This window comes from Myotis brandtii, unplaced genomic scaffold (genome assembly GCF_000412655.1).
Source record: "Myotis brandtii unplaced genomic scaffold, ASM41265v1 scaffold281, whole genome shotgun sequence".
NCBI classification, from domain to species: Eukaryota; Metazoa; Chordata; class Mammalia; order Chiroptera; family Vespertilionidae; genus Myotis; species Myotis brandtii.
In genome coordinates this window covers 557,227-579,438 of record NW_005360721.1, presented here as the reverse complement: position 1 = coordinate 579,438, position 22,212 = coordinate 557,227, and the positions used below count along the sequence as shown (strand labels likewise).

At 48.4% G+C, this 22,212-nt stretch overlaps 1 protein-coding gene across 33 annotated transcripts in view; it reads left to right on the top strand.

The window, feature by feature from the left end:
• Positions 1-22,212, top strand: part of MAP4K4 (mitogen-activated protein kinase kinase kinase kinase 4) — a 187,947-nt gene that overhangs the window by 125,026 nt on the left and 40,709 nt on the right. For 32 of the 33 annotated variants that reach the window (XR_001362622.1, XM_014541901.1, XM_014541881.1 and 29 more), the window contains exons 6-11: positions 1,360-1,490; positions 3,661-3,715; positions 5,066-5,144; positions 8,555-8,730; positions 9,959-10,031; positions 11,360-11,570. Coding sequence is in view for 32 of the 33 variants with exons in the window: in XM_014541901.1 (XP_014397387.1) it covers positions 1,360-1,490; positions 3,661-3,715; positions 5,066-5,144; positions 8,555-8,730; positions 9,959-10,031; positions 11,360-11,570 (725 nt within the window). In the remaining variant the exon portion in view is untranslated. The remainder of the gene's footprint in view (positions 1-1,359; positions 1,491-3,660; positions 3,716-5,065; positions 5,145-8,554; positions 8,731-9,958; positions 10,032-11,359; positions 11,571-22,212) is intronic. The other variant, XM_014541902.1, reaches the window with a different exon arrangement.

The window sequence follows — 22,212 nt, the reverse complement described above, 5'->3', positions numbered from 1 at the left end:
TTACTTTGAATTTATATTAGTTCACACAAACACTCCACCCATGCTTTTGTTCCGGCCCTCCGGTCCAGTTTAAGAACCCATTGTGGCCCTCAAGTCAAAAAGTTTGCCCACCCCTGGACTAGAGTCTAAGTCAGATCATGTCATTTTCCTGCTTCAAGATCACTAATAACTTTCTATTTAACTTTGAATAAAAGCCACATTTCCTGTCATGGCTCATAAACAACCATGGCCCTGCTACTGCTAGCCTCCTTCTGTGAGGACCTCACTCTTCTTCCTCAGTGACCAACTTATTTCCTTGGGACCTGCCTCAGGGCCTTCGCACAGACTGTTCCCTGGGTCAAAGCTGCAGTGTTTTCTTCATCCTCATTGGCCTTCGCTGACCCTCTGATCTGTGTCGGGTCCTGCTGCCTTGTTTCCTCCATAATAATGATCACAATTCATAATTATTAAGCTATTTGTTTACTTATAATTCTGACTCCTTTATGAGAATATAAGTTCTGGGGGTACAGCGACCAGGATTGATTTATTTGCCGGAATGTTCTTAGGCAGCACCTGGCACGGTGCCTTGAATGTGGTAGGTGCTCGGTAACATGTGCGTAATGGGGGTGGAGCCCATGGTGTCTTCCTGGATATGGTTTGTGGTGGTTCTCTGTTTCGGTGGCTCTCTGGGTTTCCGGTTTCCCTTGCCTGGATCTCAACTCACTCGCACCCACTTTCATATAATACTCCTGTCAGATTTAAACAGGTTTAACCTTGTTTTCTTCCACTAAGTCATCATGAAAACTATGCTTATAAGAATCTAGTCCACCTTTAAAAAGTTGTAGGTGCCGCAGCTAGTACTGAAAAGTAAGATCTCATCATTGCTCTTGCGTAGTGCCTGCAATTACTGGCCATCTGTGGAGGAATAGTCTGCCTAGTTGGGATCCCTCCCAGCTCAGATGGAGGCACTGGCACGGCTCCCTCCCGACTACACAAGCCGTGTGTTCCCTGTGCACCCGCGGTGTGGCTTGTGCATCCCTCAGTGGTCACTTGCTGACCGTCCCCTGGCCGGCGAGCCTGTCTCAGAGGAATGTGCACGCCAAGAGCTGGCCAGGTGGCTGCTCAGGCTGATCCGCAGGCAGGAGTGGAACCTGTGCCCTGGGAGTGATCTCGGCTTGGAGGCGACCAGGCCTGGCAGCTTCCGGGCAGGAAGAGGGCTGCTGGCTCCCTCTGGAAAGGCTGCTCGTCATGCGGTGACCGGAGGAGGCTGCATGTCGGTGACGTGTTCCTGCTCAGTTTGCTCTGAAGACACCGCCTCCGAGTTCTCGTGGTCTTGTTTGTTAGTTGTGTTTCACATTTTCTCTCTTTCTCCTCTTCCAGTCGATTTCGGAGTGAGTGCTCAGTTGGACAGGACTGTGGGGAGGAGAAATACCTTCATAGGCACCCCCTACTGGATGGCGCCTGAGGTCATCGCCTGCGACGAGAACCCGGATGCCACCTATGACTACAGAGTAAGAGGCGCCTGCTCGCGTGGCTCACTGGGTCCCTGCTGTTCCTTGAGGGACAGGCCCTGCTGACGCACCGCCCACCCTCATCCTGCCTGCTCCCTCGGGGAAGGTGCCTGGGACCCCTGTGCGGGTGTAGCACTGTCAGCACAGCGTTTCAGCGGTTCTCAACCTGTGGGTCGCGACCATCGGAAAACACATATAGCATATCAGATATTTACATTACGATTCATAACTAGCAAAATTACAGTTATGAAGTAGCAACGAAAATAATTTTATGGTTGGGGGTCACCACAACATGAGGAACTGTATTAAAGGGTCGCAGCATTAGGAAGGTTGAGAACCACTGGAGATGCTGCCTTCTCGTGTCCATTCTGCACCATCACCGGTCTTCTTACTAAGGAACAAACTGCCTCCAGGGCAGCCTGGGCCACTGGGCGGATCCTGTGACAGAGCTCCACCTTTTATCAGGTCACAGTGTATTTGCATGACTGCAGTGCCTCCAGGCACGTGGCTCAGCCGTGCACGTCCTGATCCTGACGGAGAACCACATTTGACCCTCAGACTTGGGTTGAATATATTAACCCAAACAAGTTTTTAAAAAGTCCCCTGGCCTTATCTAACAAGTCGGAGTGGTTAATGTACCTGTTTAATAACATTCAGAATTGAGTTCACGTCATAACACTGTCCATTTCCACAGTATCTATATATAAAAAGGCCTATGCAACCATTAGTCGACCGGTTGCTATGACGCACACTGACCACCAGGGGGCAGATGCTCAGCACAGGAGCTGCCCCTTGGTGGTCAGTGCGCTCCTACAGCCAACCTCCCACGGTCACTCCCCCCGGCCAGCTCCAATCAGTCCCAATCGCTGGCCAGGCTGAGGGACCCTGCCCGTGCATGAATTCGTGCACCGGGCCTCTAGTTTATTATAAATACCCAATTAACGAAATTTAATTTAAGCTTATGGTGTAGAGGAATATGCATTTTATTTTTTTATTTGCTGAAGTATTTTCAAATAGATTATAGATTCTATGACTTTTCACTCTTTAATACATCATTCTGAACCTGCAAAATTTGCAAACATTTTCCAGTATTTTCATACATAAGTAAATTAAAAATAATTTTTAAAGACAAAACCCGTAGTTAGACCCAGCTGATCACCTGGATTAGCAAGGTTGGCTCGGAGGAGAGGTGGTTGGCTCCGCCACACTGGGCATGGGCCTGCTGCGGAGGTGGTCCCAGGTCCAGGTGCTGCACCCTCCCTTGCTCCCTGCAGTACGGAAACCTCCATGGAACCAAGGAGAGCTGTGTGGGCCTCTCCTTAGTCCTCTGATCAAACATACGTGTTTGCACTCTAAGTAATTACAGTAAAACCATGAAACTGAACAACTTTAATGATTCCCATGTTATGAGAGCATATAAACAAAAGAATGCTAATGATAGCAATCCTTCGTTAATTACTGTAAAAGCCTTATTTGGATTTTGAGAAATTGGCTGATGAACCTTTATTCATTCATCATCCATTGTTTATGGAGTGCCTACCACATGCCAGTCACAATTCCAGGGACACAGAGGTGAATGAAACAGATGAAAATGCTTGTCCTCGTGGAGAACAAAGTTAAAATTCAGCTTCTAAAACTAAGAAAAGATTCCATGCACAGAAAGCCCTTGACTTTAGTGCTCACTCCTTAGGAGTAGGCAGGGCGGGCGGGGCCTGGGGGGTGACTCTGACAGTGGCCACAGTGTTTCCTCCGTAGGGGCAGGGCCTCACACAGAGCCCTCCGGCCGTTCACTGCTTAGCACCCTCGTGAAGTTTGAGAGGTAAACGTAAAAGGAGGCATATATTAGGGCCAGGGATCTAAACGATCTAATGCTCATAGAGAAATGAAACACTGAGCAGAAGAGCAGGCCGCGGGCCGGGGGGGTGCTTGCCCAGGCACCACCTCCACTCCCTCGTAGACACGAGTGGTTCTAATGAACAAATCACTTTCATCTTTATCTTACTCATTTGAAAGGTATTATCACAATTGTGTGTGTGCTTTTAACTTCCTGAGAGTTTTTCCATTTATACACCAGAGAATGCATTTGTCCCATTTGTGTGAGTAAACAGCTGTGTTAGCTGGGGGCCTCGTGTCTGTAATGCTGCGCATGACGTGCTGTTCTGTTTTGCAGAGTGACCTTTGGTCCTGTGGCATCACCGCCATCGAGATGGCAGAAGGTGCTCCCCGTAAGTAGCGTTCTCTGTAGCCCAGTCGTTACCTGTAATGTACACCTAGCTCTGAGTCTCACAAAGAACAGCTTCGTGGATAGAGCCATTCCTGGGGGGGCCCTCGATGAAGGGCCCTGAGCGCAGTGAAGCTTTAGGTTGAGAGGAGCCAGTGGGACCCACTATTCCCTTTGGAGATGTGGGTGAGCTCCGTAGGCTCCTCTGTCCTTTACTGGAGGTGGGCTCAGATACGGGCCTGAGACTCCGGTGAGTGGCCTCAGGTGACAGGCAGTGATTTTTCTGTATTCAGTGAAACTCGTCCTAACACAGGGAGCTTAAGTATTGTGTGTGTGTTGACTTTACAACTAGAGGCAAGACTTTTTATCTGTAGAGTAGCATTTTGTATTACCTATGAACTTCTGCTTTGGATTAAATCAGTGACAATTTCATTTAACTGATTTTTGATCAGGGATGTGGTAGAATTGCAGAGAACAGGAAAAAATAGCATTTTCTGCTGGTTCCCCTAATAAAAAAGTATACACAAAGAATGCATAACTGTCTGGTAACTGGTTGTTGCTGAGTAAATTTTTGTTGAATGAATGAAAAAAATTGCCAACAACTAAGGATTAGTTTGCAGTACAGAAATGGGTATCTGTTGTGAACACCATGTGTCCCTCGTGTTTCCTCCTGAGTGACTGGCATTGCCTGGCCCTGCCTCAGTTCCTTTCTCAGTGGGGATGGGGTTGTCTTTTTTGGCCCCCATTTCCCAGCTGCCTTGTAAGAGTCTCATGAAGGTAAATAACACATGAAAGTGCCCATGGCCCTTGTGCATAGAATTGGGTACCTAACGGGCCTTCATTGGGCGAGTGGTAGGCGTGCAAACAGTAACTTCACAGACTTAAACAATTCCCTTTGACCCAACAGGCGTGCCAGGTCATGTCGCACCAGCGTGTCCCTGAGCGGGCGGCCTCTCGGGAGGGCTGGCCTGTGAGCCTTCACGAGCAGCGTCTGATACTCCCACAGCAATCCAAAGAATTAAACTTATTTCCATTGTCAGCTTGTAGATGACTTAGGAACTTAAGCTATTGAGTCTTTGAACACTTTGAATCAATATTTATCTTTGATTCATGAAAACTTTTCAGTGTCTTTTTGAAATTGTATATTCTTCTTGTGCTGGTCCTCCTCATATTTTGCTGTGTTTAAATGGGGAATTCAGGGTTTGCCCTAGGGCTCATAGCTACAAGTCCGGCCTGCTTGACACAAGAAAGCATATCAGAGGACGGGCCCGAGCGTCTGGTGTTTGAGTGAGCCCTAGAGTTCAAGAATGAGTAAAATAAGTGCCATACTGACACGACCGTCTCCTCTCCCCAGCTCTCTGTGACATGCATCCAATGAGAGCACTGTTTCTCATTCCCAGAAACCCTCCTCCCCGGCTGAAGTCAAAAAAATGGTAAGCTACAAACGGTTTTGTTGTTGTTGTTCTTTTCTTTTAAGAAAAATTGTTCCTTTTTAGTTTTACTCCAAGGCAAAGTTCTGGCCATTCTAATCCCCAAAGAGCCAGCGCCAGTGCCCCAGACACCAGTTACATGGATCTTTTTGTTCTGTTTATTTTCCTCGATAGATTCTCTTTGTGTTACGAAATAGTGACAAGTGGCCATATGAAACACTGTAACACGGTTAAGAAAAACGTCCCATTTTAATATTTCAACACACTTCTAAGTTTGATATATTTCTGAACATTTTTGCAGTAAAAAGCAAAGCTGAATGGACTTACAGTTCCTCAGGTGAAATGGGATGTTAGCATTAACGGTGCCATTTACTGTTATCGTTGCAAAACATGGACGTCAGGCGTCTTTCTTCATCCCAGAGCTCTGCTGCCTGTTTCTCCCTGCAGCTCATTTATTTGCTAAAGAAAATGTGTATTCTTGGAGAGCGGCATGCCCTTTCTGAGAGCTGTGCGACCGCGGTGTGGGCTGCTGGTGTGGTGCCATGTTAATGTCGCCAAGGGAGCGCACGCTTGTTGTCTGAGCACGTTGCCCGCTCGCTCCCGCCTGAAGTGTGAGCCCTCTCGCTCAGTCCCCTTTGCGCTGTCCATCCCACTGTGCTCGGCTAATTGGTTTGTTCCTTTCTGGAACTATTTCCCAATTAGTGTTGTCCTCTTAGGTTCTTGACTCTAATTCTGAAATACGCAGAAGACCTCAGGGTTAAGTCTTTTATTCTGGATTCGGTCTTTCGCTGTTCCTGTCTGCTCTTTTCTTCTTGGTTGCTCATCTGATGTTCTGTGGCTTCCGTTTCCTGTCTGGCTGTGTCCATGCACACGTGTTTTCACTCCTGTTTCTTTTCTGCCCCTCACTGTCCCTTCCCCCAGCACATTTCACCACCCCTGCCCCACCTTTTGTTTGCAGGCAGTATTTTTCTATTCTTTATATACTGTCTTGAACCACATTCAACTCCAGAAAACTGGGGCGCTAGTTTGTAGAAAGGTGTTTAAGGCCATATACTTGTGAAGACTCTAGCCCCAATGGTCCCCTGTACTCAGACGTGATAACAGACCTCCGTGGGTGGCCAGCTGAGGGAGACCAGTGCCTCTCGTGGAGGTCAAGGAGGAAGGGGTCGGCTCACACACATCTGGCTTGTGCTGCACTAGGCGCTGTCACTTCTCCCTTTCCTTTTCTCTGTCAGATTTTATTAAGGAGAGTGTAGCTCCGTCTTCAGGGTGCCTCACAGTTTACAGGGCTTGTCATTCCTCAGTTTGGGGTCAACCACTACTATGTGCATAACACAGTGATGCAAAGGGACAGATGTGGATGACAACAAATTCTCCCTGAGAGTTCTTGCCCAAACATCCCCCTAAACTTGATTAGATGCCTGTTCAGCCACTGCTCCAATTTACCCACGTTTTCCAAAGCAACAAGATGGCGACAGACATAAGGCTCCTTCCTTCAGGGTTGCTGTCTTTCCACTACGTGTAAGTTCTTCTGTGTAGGGAGAAGTGGCTCCCAAAAGGTGATCACGAACTCTGCCAGCAGAATGTACTAGTCGATTTTAAAGGATTGACTGTAGACCATCGATTCCCACATGTTTATCCGTGGACATGGTATGACTTTGGAATCTTTGGCATCTTTTAGTTGAGGGCTCCAACCTCAAAATTCCTGGTTCATTAGGTCTGAGGAGTGACCCAGGTTTGTGTATTTTAATGAAGCCCCCAGGTGACCTGTGGGCGTGGGGTTTTCGAGTCACGGTGTCAGGGAGCTCCTCCCCAGCGGCTAGGACCCTCCCTGCTCCTCGAGCCCCACAGGATGAAGCAGCAGCCTCCTGCCTCGGGCCCTCTCTTAGCGGACCCCAGCCTATTTTTCTGTTCTTTTCCATGTTTCATACCAGCACTAGGAAAGGATTCATCATTCGTCACGGTTCTCTACCTGGGTTCACGCCATTCCCTTCTCTCTGGAATGATGGCTTTTCTCACGTACCTTGGATACCAGAGGTCCTGCTCTATGCTGTCCGACCCACTGAGCACCCACCCCTCTTCCCTGTGATGACACGTGCACACACACCTCCACTGTATTTCCTGTGCGCACTTCTCATAGAGCCGAGCATAAACCAGTGTCAGTTGTCGATCCATAAATATTTGTTGAATTGAAAAAAAAAACTAGTAAGTTTGAATGGAAATATAGGACAATAGAAGTGATTCTTAAAAGCAGTGAAGTAATGGGAAAGAATTGAACTAATTTTCTAATTTACATTTTTTAAACTGAATAACTCATTCATTCAACAAAAATTTATTGTGTCCTTACTGTGGCCTGCCATCCTCGGTGCCGGGCATGCTGACAGATGGAGACTAGGAGCCCGTGTCAGCGCCGTGCCTTCCCCACCGGCGGGGAGCAGGGCCATGGCGCAGTTCCTTCAGTGCAGATGCCCCGAAGAAGGGCTCCTTGCTGGGCACGTGGGGGGCTGCAGGGGAGGCTAACCCAGGAGGTGATGCCGGGCCAAGTCTCAGGAGGTGTGAAGGCCGAGGGTCTGGGCCATGACTCAGGCTGGGGGTCAGCATGAGCTAGGCCTCTCTCAGCAAAAACCCAAGTGGCTGGTCTGAGAAATGTTGGTGACAGAGTTACTTACCCCTTCAAACCATTGTTTCCAAAGCTGTACATTAGCATAAAGAGCGAATGACAATCCGTTTGAGACTGGGATTGGAATGTCACGTTAACACAGCAGTTCTCAACCTGTGGGTTGCGACCCCTTTGGCAGTTGAACGACCCTTTCACAGGGGTCGCCTAAGACCATCCTGCATATCAGATATTTACATGACGATTCATAACAGTAGCAATATTACAATTATGAAGTAGCAACGAAAATAATTTTATGGTTGGGTCCACAACATGAGGAACTGTATTTAAAGGGCCAGAAGGTTGAGAACCACTGCGTTAACAGGTTCAAGGGCCCCTGCCTCTGGTCACTTACTCGGCTCCTTCTCTTTTGTTTCTGTATTGTCCTTGTCTTCCAGGTTCCAGACATCCATCCTCCACCTACCTTCGTTTTAGCAAACCCTCCCCCGCCCCACCCCCCCACAACTAAGTGGTTAATAATGAGCATCATGAAATTCAAACCCAGTTACTTTAGATCAGCTCTGCATGAGGAGGTCTGTGCTTATTGCCAGTGATCTGGTCCAGCCCCTGGACGGTGGACGTCTGCTCCTGGTCCCGGTCCTGAGCCCCGTGTGTCTCCCCACGCCATGCCTGTGCGTTCCCAGGGCGCCTTGCTGTCCTGGGGCTCGTCTCTGCCCTCAGCTGATACGTCACTGATCTTTGGGAGTTTTGCTCTTTGTGGTAGACATTTGATGATCTTTTTTACTTTCTCTTACAGGTCAAAGAAATTTTTTAGTTTTATAGAAGGGTGCCTGGTGAAGAACTACATGCAGCGGCCCTCCACAGAGCAGCTCTTGAAACATCCTTTCATAAGGGACCAGCCAAATGAGAGGCAAGTTAGAATCCAGCTGAAGGACCACATAGACCGGACCAGGAAGAAGAGAGGAGAGAAAGGTATTAGACCTGTTTTTATTTCATCTTAAACATATATATTTTGCCAACTAGATAGGTTGCTCCTGCCCGCTGGGCTCTGCCCGCAGGCCCGCGAAGAGCCAGGTCCAGCAGCTGGGGCGGGCCCAGGGCCTGCAGGCCTCGCCATGCCAGCGTTCGGCTCGCCCAGCCTCCGAGAGGCAGTGCCGTGAGTGTGTGTGGCCGGGTGACCTTGTGGATGTGTATGCAGACGGACCTGCAGCTGCATGTGACGTAGGCGGAACCCATTTCAGTTCTCCGTCTGCATTTTTCTTACCAGGAAACTGGTTTTAAATGTATGTCTCTGGAAAAAAGTTAGAAATATATTTTTTGTGAAGAGACTTTGTTTATAAATCTCTTCAACCTTCCTGGTTTGGATTGCTCCGTCAAGGGAAATTGCTCACTGAAAGCCAGGTACTGACATTCAGGTCAGGGTCCAACCAAATGGACTGTTGCTTTTGGGGAAATGGCATAGAACCTGTGGAAGTGAAAATAAGTTATTCGTGTTGAAACTTAGTCTGGTCTAAGGAGAGCCAATTTTGTCTCCCTCTGCTGTATTGTTTCATCAATTTCTCCATGATTCCACCTTTATAACTGTGGGAACATTGATTTTGTTTTTTCTGCCATTAGTATCTACTTCCTGCTTCCCTTTCTGCCCCCAGCAGACTCTGCTGCACTTTAGGGGGATCCCCGAGCACTAACAATAAACATTTTATTATGTACATATACATCTATATACACACACACACACACACACACACACACACACATATCTTAAATCTTTATTGTTGAAAGTATTACATATGTCCCCTTTCTCCCCACATTGACCCCCTCCAGCCTATCCCTGCCCCCGCCTTAGTTTGGGCAGCGAAATCTCCTTTTTTTGAAATTCGGCATCAGTGTGGATTTTCTGAATTTTCTGACACTCTTGGGCCATTTTTCTTCTGTGTCCAGGGCTCTGGGCCTGTCCTGGCCCTGCTCCCTCGGCGGACATCCTGTGGGGGTGTCTTGGATGCACAGATCTGCTCTCGTGGGGGGAGTACGGCCAGGGAGCAGCCCTCCCTTTGGAAGGTGCGGTCACGCGCCTCCTCCCCCACGCTCTGTACACATCGCTGTTTTCACCAAGAACGTGTTGTTCACACGCTCCTGGAGACTTGCCTGTGTGTGCACGTGTCATGATTTGTGAACAGTCCCGTTCGTCTTTTCTGAACAGATGAAACGGAATACGAGTACAGCGGCAGTGAGGAGGAAGAGGAGGAGGTGCCCGAGCAGGAAGGAGAGCCGAGGTACGCCAGCCGCTGGTCCACAGAGCGACGCGGGCTCTCAGAGGACGCCCTTCTCCATAGCGGGCAGGATCTCACCTGACTCTGGAAGGGCCTTAGTAGCCTCCATTCTTCTCTATTTTTTGAAACATTTCTATAAGCATGTCCCCCTCTAGCTCTTTCCCACTGATCCTTTACCAAGATTGCATTGCTCCTCCCCATCCCCCGCCCCAGTCCTTAGGGAATGTGTGGGCTACGTGAGGTCCTGAGGAAGGGAGCCTGCCGCTGGCACCCCAGGCAAGAGGCCCTGCACGCACACAGTCCGCTCGGCCGGGAGGGCCGCCATGGAGAAACTGCACTTATACCCAAAACGTTTTTTTTGTTTTGCTCCCACAAATGTGGTGAGCAGCATTCCGTTTCCTTTATTAGGTATACTCTGTCCTGACCCATTTCGTAGCCCATGGTCCTCTCTGCCTCCCAATGTACAGGGAAGCAGAAGGATGAAGAGTTGGTTGTATGGACCTCGAGGAAACTAATTAGTCAAAGGATAGAGGAGTTTAAAATTGTAGTATTGGTCTTGCCTGGCTGATGCTGTAGCTACACATACTAACTAACCAACGGAACAAGGTGGGTAGGAGGGTGAAGGGCCTGAGGGCACCCGTGTGTACAGCTGGCAGCTTGATGGGAGCATAGCAGGAAATAGGAGAATTTGTTGAAAAAACTTCGTAATGTCCTTTTCTTCATACAGAGACTTGAATCCATTTGAGACTAAAACTTTTAGAGTAATTTGAATTGATGCCATGAGCAATGCAGTTGTTTTGGGGTAGGAGCAGCATCTAATGAAAGAGGCTGTGGAAGCAGATTCCTTTGCCATGTTACTCCAGTGTTTGGGAGTGGAGGGTGGAAGACCAGCTAGGAGGGGTGCTGCTCGGTCAGTGCTTAACGTCTGGGACTCCCTGGGGCTCCGCAGCTGACCCCGGATCCACAGGAGGTGCGAGGGAACACCCGGTGAGACTCGTGTGCAGATGACGCAAATGAAGGTGCTGAAGGTTACGTGGTATTTCTTGCCCAGCAGACCAGAGCATGACATGACTGTCACTGATAGGAAGTAAGGTGGTCAGACAGGGATGCTCCCAGCTTTTAATTTTAGAGTTGAGTTATGTGAGAGTCCTAAGGGAGATGTACCCAGGCCAGAGTTTTAAGATGTTTATGAGATGCATGAAAGCAGGTAAGTACTACTGAGTTGTACGTGTGGTTACTGCCGTGGACTTGTTGGAAGGCGGGTTAGGGTGACAGGAGCTGGAGCCGCTCCTCAGAGGCAGCGGCCACCTGAGCGCCCCTTCCTCCCGCAGCTCCATTGTGAACGTGCCTGGGGAGTCCACTCTGCGTCGCGATTTCCTGCGGCTGCAGCAGGAGAACAAGGAGCGCTCTGAGGCTCTTCGGAGACAACAGCTGCTTCAGGAGCAGCAGCTGCGGGAGCAGGAGGAGTATAAAAGGCAGCTGCTGGCCGAGAGGCAGAAACGGATTGAGCAGCAGAAGGAACAGCGGCGGCGGCTGGAAGAGGTAGAGAAAGGACATGTCCAAGTTGCTTTCTCTTTCTTTATTCACATTGGTCTCTAGACACTCACAGGGCATTGTCTGCAGCTCCCGAGGCTGCAGCCTGGCCAAGCTCTGCCGCCACGGGACGCAGGCCTTCACGTTCCTCGTGAAAACGCCAGGGGCCTGCCCTGCTGCTCCTCACACGGTGCCGGCCGGGCGTGTGGCGGCTCGCACTGGCTCTGAGAAGCCGCTCCCTGGGGTTCGGCTCAGGCTCCACCTGATTTCTTCTCTCTCTTGGCCTCTGGGTTCAAGTTTGCATGTACATATTTTTTCTGAAACCTCTGAGTTTTTCATATGAAAAACTTTTCTGCAAATGCCTTAACTTCAGGTACATTGAAGGCAAGGAATGAAGAAAAGAATCATGCTGTGTGCCATGCAAGCGCTGTTCTGTAACCTGGCTGCAAGCATGCGATTGGCCATGTCCTGTGGTGGGAAATATATTTTGTACCACCTGCTCATTTACCTCAGGGACACTGTTAACATTGGTAATGTGGTTACAGCTATTTCATTTTTAATTCACAGAAACATTGTTTTCCTATATTTCACTTGGGGTTCAAAAGTGGGTTTTGATTTTATTTTCCTAACTGGTTTTATTTTATATTTCACAGCTCCAGGTTTCTCATTCATAATATTTCTGTCCACTTCATTTACATACTTACTGTTTTACCTCTATCTTTCACTCCAGAAAAAGAATGCAAAACATATATAGATATAATATCAATACTGGGCTTTGCTCTATAAATAAAATAACAACACACGCTGTTACCCAAATTACTTCAGAATACATTTTGTAGGGGAAGACTTTGTTTCCTTTTCTGTGTTTCTAACCTGAATTCTGCAGACTTTAAATTCACCCCAACCTTAGAAAATCCGTGCCTGTCTGCCCGAGGGACTGGGAAGTTCATCCAGAGTGTGTGGAAGAGAACCTCAGACATAGCCTCCCTCTGCAGGAGGGACACTGTTCGCGGGACGCTCTTGGCGGTGTATTTGCGCTCGGGGGTATTTTTAAAGCTGTCCTCAATGCTCTTTGAAAGGGATGCAGTGGATCCGAGGCTGCGAGGCGCATGTTGAGCACAGGACTGTGGGGATGCTTGGGTTCTGAGGCTCTTTCTGGTTGTTGACCTGGAACCTGCAGCTGTTCACTGTCCTTTCTGACCGTGGGCTGTCCTTCCCTTTAGCACAAGAAACAGGTGGGTTGGGTGGTTTATAACTTAAGTGCGAAGGCAGCTCAGCCAGAGCTGGTTTGTGGCACAGGCCCGGGAGCTGCAGCTGGCCGAGCGGTGCTGGGTCCCGCTTCCTGCAGCCTCCGCAAGGAGCAGGACCTACGCAGGGACTTCTGCTCAAGGAGAACTTAGTGCTCACTGCTAATGTCATGGCGCCTTTAGTGTCAGCTCCTCAGTAAACGTTCACACTCAGAGTCGGGAAAGAGGGAACTGCATAGGGACACAGGCGAGTGTGGGCTCCTGGTGCGCAGGCTCTTGTGTTGGCCTGGGGAGTGAAGCCATTGGGAATATTTGAGCCATCAGTGGTTTGTCGCCCTGAATTGGCATTCAAAGTTCAATCAGAACTGTTTGCGGACTAGGGATGTCTTTTGTTATTAACAGACAAAGTAGATAAAGGTGATCGGCTCACTCATAAGACAAGTGACAATTAAAACTGAAGGGAATAACTTTCTACCTGTGAGTGCCGGAAAATAAAAAAGCCCAAAAGCTGAGATTATGGGAACACAGTGCAGCTGTCCTTTCTTTGAAATGGCCACAAGGTCAGGCCCATGATGGGGGTGGGGGTGAGGGCTTCTGCCAGCCCCCCTGTTCCTGACCCCCGGCAGGTGAGCATTCCTGCTCTGCCCACACACACTCCCTCCCCCTTCGGGGCTCGGGAAAGTGCTGCTGCCGCCCTCTTCCCCTCCGAGGTCCCGGCCTCCTCTCCCTGGCGCCTTTGTGAACTGAGGGTCTGAGAAGTCCTTAAAGATATGTTCCCGTCTTTCAGTTTTGCTGAAAGTGCGGTTTTTGTTTATGTTTTCCATTTTCTCTGTTGCTTTTGGCTGTCCCAGGAGGATGGGAGCTGAGGGCATGAGCGCATTAGTATGGGTTTCCCCATGATTCCCACTCGTGCCTCAGCGCCCGGCCGGCTCCCTCCTGGGACAGGGCTGCTCGGCTCACTGCGTGTGTCACTGGGGTCGAAGCCGTGGGCTACAGATCTCCTCTGTACAAAGTTCCCTGCCACACCTTACATTTCACAGCGACATACATCCTCCCAGCCTGGGCTCAGACAGAACTTGGTCTCTAGCTTTTTTCCCCCCAAAAATGGTTCGTGGGCTAGATTTTTCTCCCGTTCTATTCTCACTTGTTTTTAGAGCAAAAATGAAGACTATTTCATAGTATTGTCATTTTACCCTAATGGTTTGTGGTCTTGTTTTTATTGAATCTTGATTCGATACCTAAATTCTTCCTCCTTATTCCCATGGCATCCGGGTATTTGATAAGTATGTTTTCTCTTTTGTTTTTAATGTTTTTTTTAAATTATTATTATTGATTTTTACAGAGAGGGAGGAAGGGAGCAATAGAAACATTGATCAGCTGCCTCCTGCATGCCCCCACTTGGGATGGAGCCTGCAACCCAGGCATGTGCCCTGACCAGGAATTGAACCGTGACCTCTTGTGCACAGAGCAACGCTCAACCACCGAGCCACATGAACCGGGCTATTTTCTCATTCTTTGTCTAAGTTTAATACAGAATTTTAGACAGAAGTTTCTCTTTGAGAAAAGCCTGTCGGTAGTCCAGGTCAAAGTCACTGCCTTAATCGATGTACTTGGATAGGGCTCCTGTCTCCTAGTCTTTCTTTCTTCATTCTGACCTCCAGCGAGCTGTGCGTCACTAGTGAAAGCAAGACAGTGTGTCTGGTTTGCTGCGCTGCCTCTTTCCTTCTAGAAAGGAGTCCACGGTGCCGTGCCGCAGGGCCACATGCTGCTCCTTACTGAGTATAAATGACCTTTTTCAGTATAAATAGGAGTCAAAATCACACTTTTCCTCTGATGTAAGAACTTATCCTTTTCTTTAAAAATAAACCAAAAATGTGGGAAAAGCTCAATTCCCTGACTTCCAGCCCTGCCCTGCCCCGGCGTGTGCTCCTAGACCTCAGGAGTCGCTGTTGCATCCGGTCAGGACCACGCTGAGCAGCGCAGCCTTTTCCTGCTACTTGTTCCCCTTTCTGTTCTTTCTTTCTATTCTTCCTTTCTATTCTGTCTTTCCCTCCCTTCCTCCCCACCTCCCTTCCTTTCGTCTCTCTCTCCTAACCTGAAGATATTTTCCCTGTTGATTTTTAGAATGAAAGGGAGGGAGGGGGAAAGAAAAGAAACATGGATGTGAGAGACATTGGTTGCCTCCCACACAAATCCCATCAGGGCAGGGAACCTACAACACGCCCTTGACCAGGAATCAAACCCTTGACCATTCGGTGAGCGAGCCGAAGCTCTACCACTGAGCCACCCCTAGGGCCCCCTTTCTGTTCTTGAGCAAACACTGCTGGTGGGATGTCCAGGACCTGCCTGCCTCAGAGCATTTCTGCAGGTGTTTAAAAATGCCTTCCTGTCTCTATGACCTTCCCTTTCCAGCGTCGAGCGCAGAGGTGCCATCGCCACTCTGTGACTTGGGAGCTGCTTGCCCCTGGGGGCAGGGTGTCTGTGCTGTGCCTTTCCTTCCACCCAGGGACACTTCGTCTCTGTCATTCCACAAATTCCAAAGTGACTAACGTCTTAGAGAGGGGGTGGAAATGGAAGAAATGAAAAACAAAGGAAGACAAGAGGAAACTGTATGTGACATGGGATTAGTACTAAAGCTAAAAGGAAACACAGGAAAACATGTAAGTTTCTAAGAAAACAGTTAATAAACTGTGATGCGTTTGCTGTGTGTCTTGGCTCTGCGATCTTGGAAGGCGGGTGAACGTCGCCCCAACAGTGTTCCTGTGTGTGCTGGTGAGATAGCCATTCCTCCCCTCTGCTCGAAGGCGTTGCTCGCGGCGGCGGCCGGGTGACCGCCTGCACAGCGCAGCTCTCTGGTCTTAGGACACCTGTGAGTTCTTAAGTCTAGTGTTCGGCCATGTTGACAGTTATATTTTGTAAGAGTTAGTTTCACATGGCAAACGCTACTTGTTGCCTAAAGACGGGAAGAGTGGCTTTGTCAGAGGCCCCACTTGGAAAAGCCCAGGTCTGGCGGCACCTGTGCCCGGCCCCGTGACCACGGAGTTCTTGGAAGTGGTGGACTCCGGAGCAGAGTCTGGTTCTGCTGCAGCCGGGAGCCCAGTGCTGTGTATTTAAGTGGGCCTCACTGTTACCAGTGCACATAGTTAGAAAAGTCTTCAAAATGTGAGGTCAAAGCATTGCTTTTTAAATAGCAAACAAGAAAGGGAACTTACGATCATCAAAGCATATTGACTCAGGCACGCTTGGAAAAATTTAAGTAGTAAGGAAATCTCTTCATAATTTTAGAGATTTAATTATGCAGTTTCACAGCATCACGCAGTTTCTCAGTTTGTTCGATTTGTTTCTAAAGAATTACTTAAGAAAACAATAATGACCGCAGTTTGCTTTGAAGCATTATGTTGTTTATTATTCTCAGCAGGTGGACCTGAAAAGGCATGTTTCTTAGATTCCCCTGGATTTTGTTACTTGAAATCTCAGCATAAGGTTATCTGGGATGGGAGGCTGTTGCTTAGTGGATGTTTTATTTTTGGTTATTTTCTTGCAAGAGGACAGCTCTCACATTAATCATGTATAAGAAGGTACTTACTAAAGCTTTTCTTTAACTTTTAATTACCCCCTCCCCCAGTTGAGGGCCTATTCTGACTGGTGATTTTTACAGTTTCCAGTACTAGAACGTAATGTGGGAGAGGTGTCGGGACTGCTTGTGCACGGCCTTTGCCGCAGCCGCCCAACCAGGCCCTGCTTAGTGGGCTGGTCCTGGGAAACTTACCACTTTGCACGTTGTCCTGTGGATTTTTAAAAAGTACATTACTTATCTTACCTGCAAGCCTCGGTGGAGAAGGGACTGTGTCTGACTCATCTTTGTGTACCCATGGTACTTAATAGATATTTCCCAAAGGGGTGAACCATGTGGAGTCCTAGGTGTGTCTCTGGAAAGAAAGGGCTTGCTCGTGAAATCTTTGCCCATCCTTAAATGGGCCTTAGGTCTAGGGGTTTCTCATTGGAGTTCAGAGCCACTTTAAAGCCCTTTAAGGTACCCGATAGACTGTCCCGGGCATACGGGGGTGCTGTGTATACCGGGAGGCACTCTGCAGATGTGACGGTCATTGTCCAAGCCTTTGTGTACCCACCAGGTGATCTTGAAAAGGTGACTTCAGGTTTGGTTGGATTTGTAGGACCTAGAGATATGAATGGATTCTTTAGTCTTTGCTTACTGAAGTGCTAAATGTTGGAGATACAGACAACAATTTTCACCTTGGATGTCAAGTGCCGCATGTGAGGGTGAGACTTACAAGTCAGAAAAGTACTTACTGTGATACTCACTACAGGGTAGAACCTGCTCGCGCTGCATCTGGGTGCTCGTTGCCTTGCGGCGTGTGCTTCTACAGGGACCCAGCGGACAGTTCTCCAAGGAACCAAGAAGAAAGCCTTCGGGGCTTTCATTTCACAGTGAATCACCAGTTAGCATGTCCCCATTTGTGAGATGTTTGGTCACTGCTATTTTATGATGTGCGTTCACTAGAATAATTTTTAATTATTTTAATTAATTACATAATCTAATTATTGACTTTGGAAAAGTTGAACACAAACAGCTTGAAGCTTACTGACTGGAAAAGCAAAAATGGTATAAACAATAAAGACAACGAGACCAGGAAAGGAAATCCAGTTGTGTTAGTTAGTGAAGACCAGACGCTAACACTGCAGATCCTGGGAGATAAAAGGTGGGAGGTGACATGTGGGCCAGTTACACTCCCCACGCCTGCAGCCCGGCCGCTATGCTCCCTCTGCAGGGGCAGGTGTGTTCGCCCGGAAAAGTGAGCTACGGGGACTGGGAACTGGGAACAGAGGGACCCGCACAGCTGTGGAGGGAGAGGCTGAGAGCGAGCGAGTGAGGTCTGAGCAGGCTGTGTGGCCGCGGGGTGCGCACCTCACGTGCCGCACTGGCAGCCACCTCCTCTCCTGCACCTCTCTCGCCCCAAGACAGTGGAGCATTTTCAGAATCGTGCAGACTGCTCTCCGGAGATGCTGTCCAGCCCAAGGGACACCAGGCCCCAGCGAGATGACCGAGCTGCTCGCAGTTAGCTACTCTGATGCTGAGGTTGCCAGTGCTGTCTGCAGCCCTCACTGTTTGCTTCTCACTGTCCAAGGTGTGAGTGGACAGCCAGATTGCAGACCCCGAGAAAAGTCTTGAACAGGAAAGATTCCAGAGTAAATTTTTCATTGTGACATTCAAAGTCCCTAAAGTCTTATTCCTCGAGAAGTTATGGGAAAACATGTTCCAGCAAATAAAGAGGCTGAGAAGGGCTCCAGGAAATGGGATCACACATGGGAGAGTCCAGGGGGTTTCTGGGAAATTGCTGGACAAGTACAGGATGCCGGAGCACAATCAGTCCAGAGTGGCATGGAAGAGAGGGCTGTGAGAGGGTTAATCTCTAAGAATAAAGAAAAATACTTGATTTATTTGACCTTATTGAAGGAGTTTTGCCCTGGCTGGTGTGACTCAGTTGAGCTTTGCCTCATGCACCGAGAGGTCACCAGTTTGACATGCCCGTTTGCAGGCTTAATCCCCGTAGGAGGCAGCCGAACAAGGTTTCTCTCTCTCTCTCCCTTCCTCTGTCTCTCAAAATCAATAAAAACATTTATTAAAAAGAGGAACTTTATGGTAGTGCAAGAGACTTTACAGATGATTTTGTGATATGATGGGTCTGTAGAAAGTCAAACAAACAAAAGGCAATTAATAACGCCTCAAAAAACTACATGAAAAGTTACTCGTACATGGCTCAGCCTTGAATGTGGTTTTTCACTTGACCAGAAATTGTCCCAGGACTAGATTGGAGCATGGGATGCACACCAGGGACGGTGATGGATGTTCTTTGGGAAAAGGCCATAGATGGTGTCTGAAATGGGAAAAAATTCACTCTATAAGCACAAAGATATAAATACTATGGCAAAAACTGAAAGCATTGACAGTACTTTGGCAGTAAGAATTGGGAGTGAGAAGTGGGGTGGCTTGCTTTTTACACAAGCCTGATATTCTTTTTAAGTTTTAAACGTATTTTGTACTTTGATTTAAAAATTTAAAACATGAATAAAATGAAAAAAGCTACTTTTAAAAGCATTTTAAATTTGCCTCTTAGTCAAATTTCCCAGCAGGCTGGGATCCCTGCCCTCAGTGCAATTGGAAATAACCAAGACATTGGATTCCACACATTTCAGCACTCTGGAGCTTACAACCTAATATGAGTGCTTTCACCCGGAGCCAAAGCCAGAGGATGTGCACCCAGATCCTCCGTCTCCTGAGACCCCCTGACGACAGCGCAGGGAGAGAGCAGGAGGGGCGAGCTGGAAGTCGGTCTCTGGACTGGGCTGGTCTGAGACCGTCCACCCTCCATGGACCTGCCGCAAGTGATGCCGGAGAGGGCCAGCCTCGTCCCGGTCCACTCCTCGGCTTTCCTCCACTAGTCCCCTTCTCTTCCCTGGCTGGTTTGAGCTGGGTGCTGGGCTGCGTGCGGACCGCGGTGTAGCAACGGACTCCAGTGAAATGTTTTCTCGTCTGGTTCTTTCTGAGGACAGGCCAGGCGTCAGCAGAAATGGGGACAGGAGTTGCTTTCAAAATGAAAAAACATTTTTAAATGAGAGGAAAAAGCAAGTGCGGCCCATGGCTTTTCTTTCTGGTAGTGTAATAAGGTCGAGCTAAATGGCACCTTAATTCACCATCCTTCCTAGAAATCAGAACTGTAGTGGCTGCGTGGTGTGTCAGCAGGGCAGCAAGCACCACCCAGGTGTCTGCGTGTCGAGCCCCTGCAGCCTCCACGGAAACCAGCGCTTGTATCTGATACGTATGTACTTACGTACGTAGCAGGCAGAAGCCATTGTTCTGAAAGGGTTAAGTAGAAGCTCTAGGTGAGTTGCTTTTCCTGCCTTCAGCTCACTGTGGAGAGCTGATGTGGAGCCAAGCCGCTTGGCCTTTCCGTCCTCCTCCTGTTGGTCCTGCCATCTCACTGCCTCTGGGCACACTTCCAGGCTGGGGCAAGGGAGGGGAGAGCCCACATCTGGCCTGGAGCAATGATCCTCTTATAGTTCACTGTTTGTGAGACCTTTTAAAAATTGTTCTTACTTCACACATCAACTATTGACTTCTTCCAAAAAACTATCCCTTGCAAACTCTAGGCCCTAATGGTACCTGGTCCAGACAACCTCCTCCGCTCCCCCACACACGTCGACAAGGCAGGAATCAGGCTCGTGGGAGGGGAGCGGCTGGTGCCAGGGCAGCCAGTCAGGACCAGCACTGCCCCTGCGGCCTTGGGTTCTCTCTAGAGTTCCACAGCGCAGACCCCAGCCTCCTGAGAACCCTGTGGCCCTCCTTGGCTACTGCCGGGAAGTTGTAAAATTCAGTGTAGAAGATCCTTTGCCTCCTTGACCTGTTCACATTCTGATTGGCTGGGAACTAGAATTCTCTGAAGCTAAGGGCAATTTTAAGGGTGTAGCCCTGGTGGCCTTTCTTCTTTTGTTTTCCTTTTTCTTTTGTTTGCTTTTGTCTGACTGGAGGAGGCGGGTTGTTGACATGCCCTTGTGGGAAGCTGCTTGCCTTTGTGTGGCTGTGGGCTCTCTCTTTCACTGGGAGGTAGGACTTCTTAACAGCCTCCCTGATATTTGCTACCCCCTGTGTATTCTAGCCACTCAACACTGCCACAGCCTTGCCCTTGAGCCTCCACTGTGGGCCTGGGGAGGACAGTAGGCTGCTGCAGCCACACTTGCCCGGCAGAGCGGAAGCTTCCAGAACGCTTCTGTTTTTACCTCTTCAAGGAGAACAAGTTTGAAGCTCTAAAACTGATTAAATGAGAGACATTCTTCTTTGCATTTCAGCTTCAGGTTTTATTTTTAATGTGTTTTTACTCAACAAGAAAGAAGATGTTTTCCTCTGAAATTTTTTGCTAGCCAGGGATATCTATAAGAGTTAATTTCTATTTAAAGCTAAAAAATGTGTTTTCCAATTGGAAAATTATGATTTTTATTGCCAGTGTTGGAAAAATGGTTGTGTTCTCAGCAACTATATATTTAAGTGATGTACTGGCGAAACCAGCTTTTTGTGTTTCTGCGTAGAAGATGCACCGGGTGTGAGTGAGGGTCTGTGCTCTCGTTACTTTGAAGGAGAAGCCGGCACCGCTGCGTGGCGGTGACTCGGGTCTCTGACCTCACGCTTCTGCGTGCCGTTTGTCCTGTGAGGGGAGTGTTGCTGTTTGTCCTATGTTCTGGCAGCTAGTTTTTAAAAGAAAAGGGGTGCAGGGCGGGGTGCAGGTGGGAGCCCGGGCCATGTGCCATCCTGCCCCTGAGTGGGAGCCACACATGGAAATGGCATCGGTGCGGAAAGCCTGCTTTTGAGGCCTTTGTTTTGAACAAACTCTAGTGTCCTTTTTTCCTCTTTTCTAAGACTGAAACAGTGAAAAGTCATTAAGCTAGCAGGTGGCGGGCAGTAAGCGGGTGTACAAGGCAGTGTTGGTCTTCACATTCAATGGAGATGCCTCAGCCATTGGAAGTGGTAGTTCCTAAAACAGGACAGGAGCTCAGTTCTTTCCATGACGCTGCCCTCACCCATGGGAACCTGGTGAGTTTTGTGCACTGAGTTCTAAGAGCAGTCAATGGAGAACAAAGCCACAAAACATGGAAGGCAGCAAATAGGAGGCTGTGGGGTCAAAAGCCCACTCAGAGCTCCACTGAGGATAATGAAGATGTGGTTAGTCCTCAGCCGAGAGACCAGATACCAGGTGATCCTTTCTACCCAGTTATCCCACAGGTGCGGTACTGGACATTCGCAGGAAATCATCTGTGAGTGTCTACTTCAGACTGGATGCTAGTCAAGGGTCGGGGGAATCCAGAAGGAATGCTTAGACTACAATAAATACCCATTGTAAACGTTTGTGTCTAATATCCCCAATGCTTCACTTCAAACTGTCTTTTTTTTTTTTAATATGTTTTTATTGATTTCAGAGAGAGGAGGGGAGAGGGGGAGAGAGATAGAAACATCAGTGATGAAAGAGAATCATTGATCGGCTGCCTCCTGTATGCCCCCTATAGGGGATCGAGCCCACAAATCAGACATGTGCCCTGACTGGGAATCGAACCATGACCTCCTGGTTCATAGGTTGATGTTCAACCACTGAGCCACATCAGCCAAGCTGTTTTGTTTTTTTAATATTTAATCTCAATGTCATATTAAAGTTTGTGGTAGTAATATCGGCTTCCTGTGTCTTGAGAAATTTGATAGCTGTTTATTCTCTAGAGCAATGCAATACAGTACAGTAGCCAGTAACCACATGATTATTTAAATTAACTTTAATGAAATAAAATTAAAAACTCAGTTTCTTAATCAGACCGGTCACATTTCAAGTGCTCAGTAACATGAC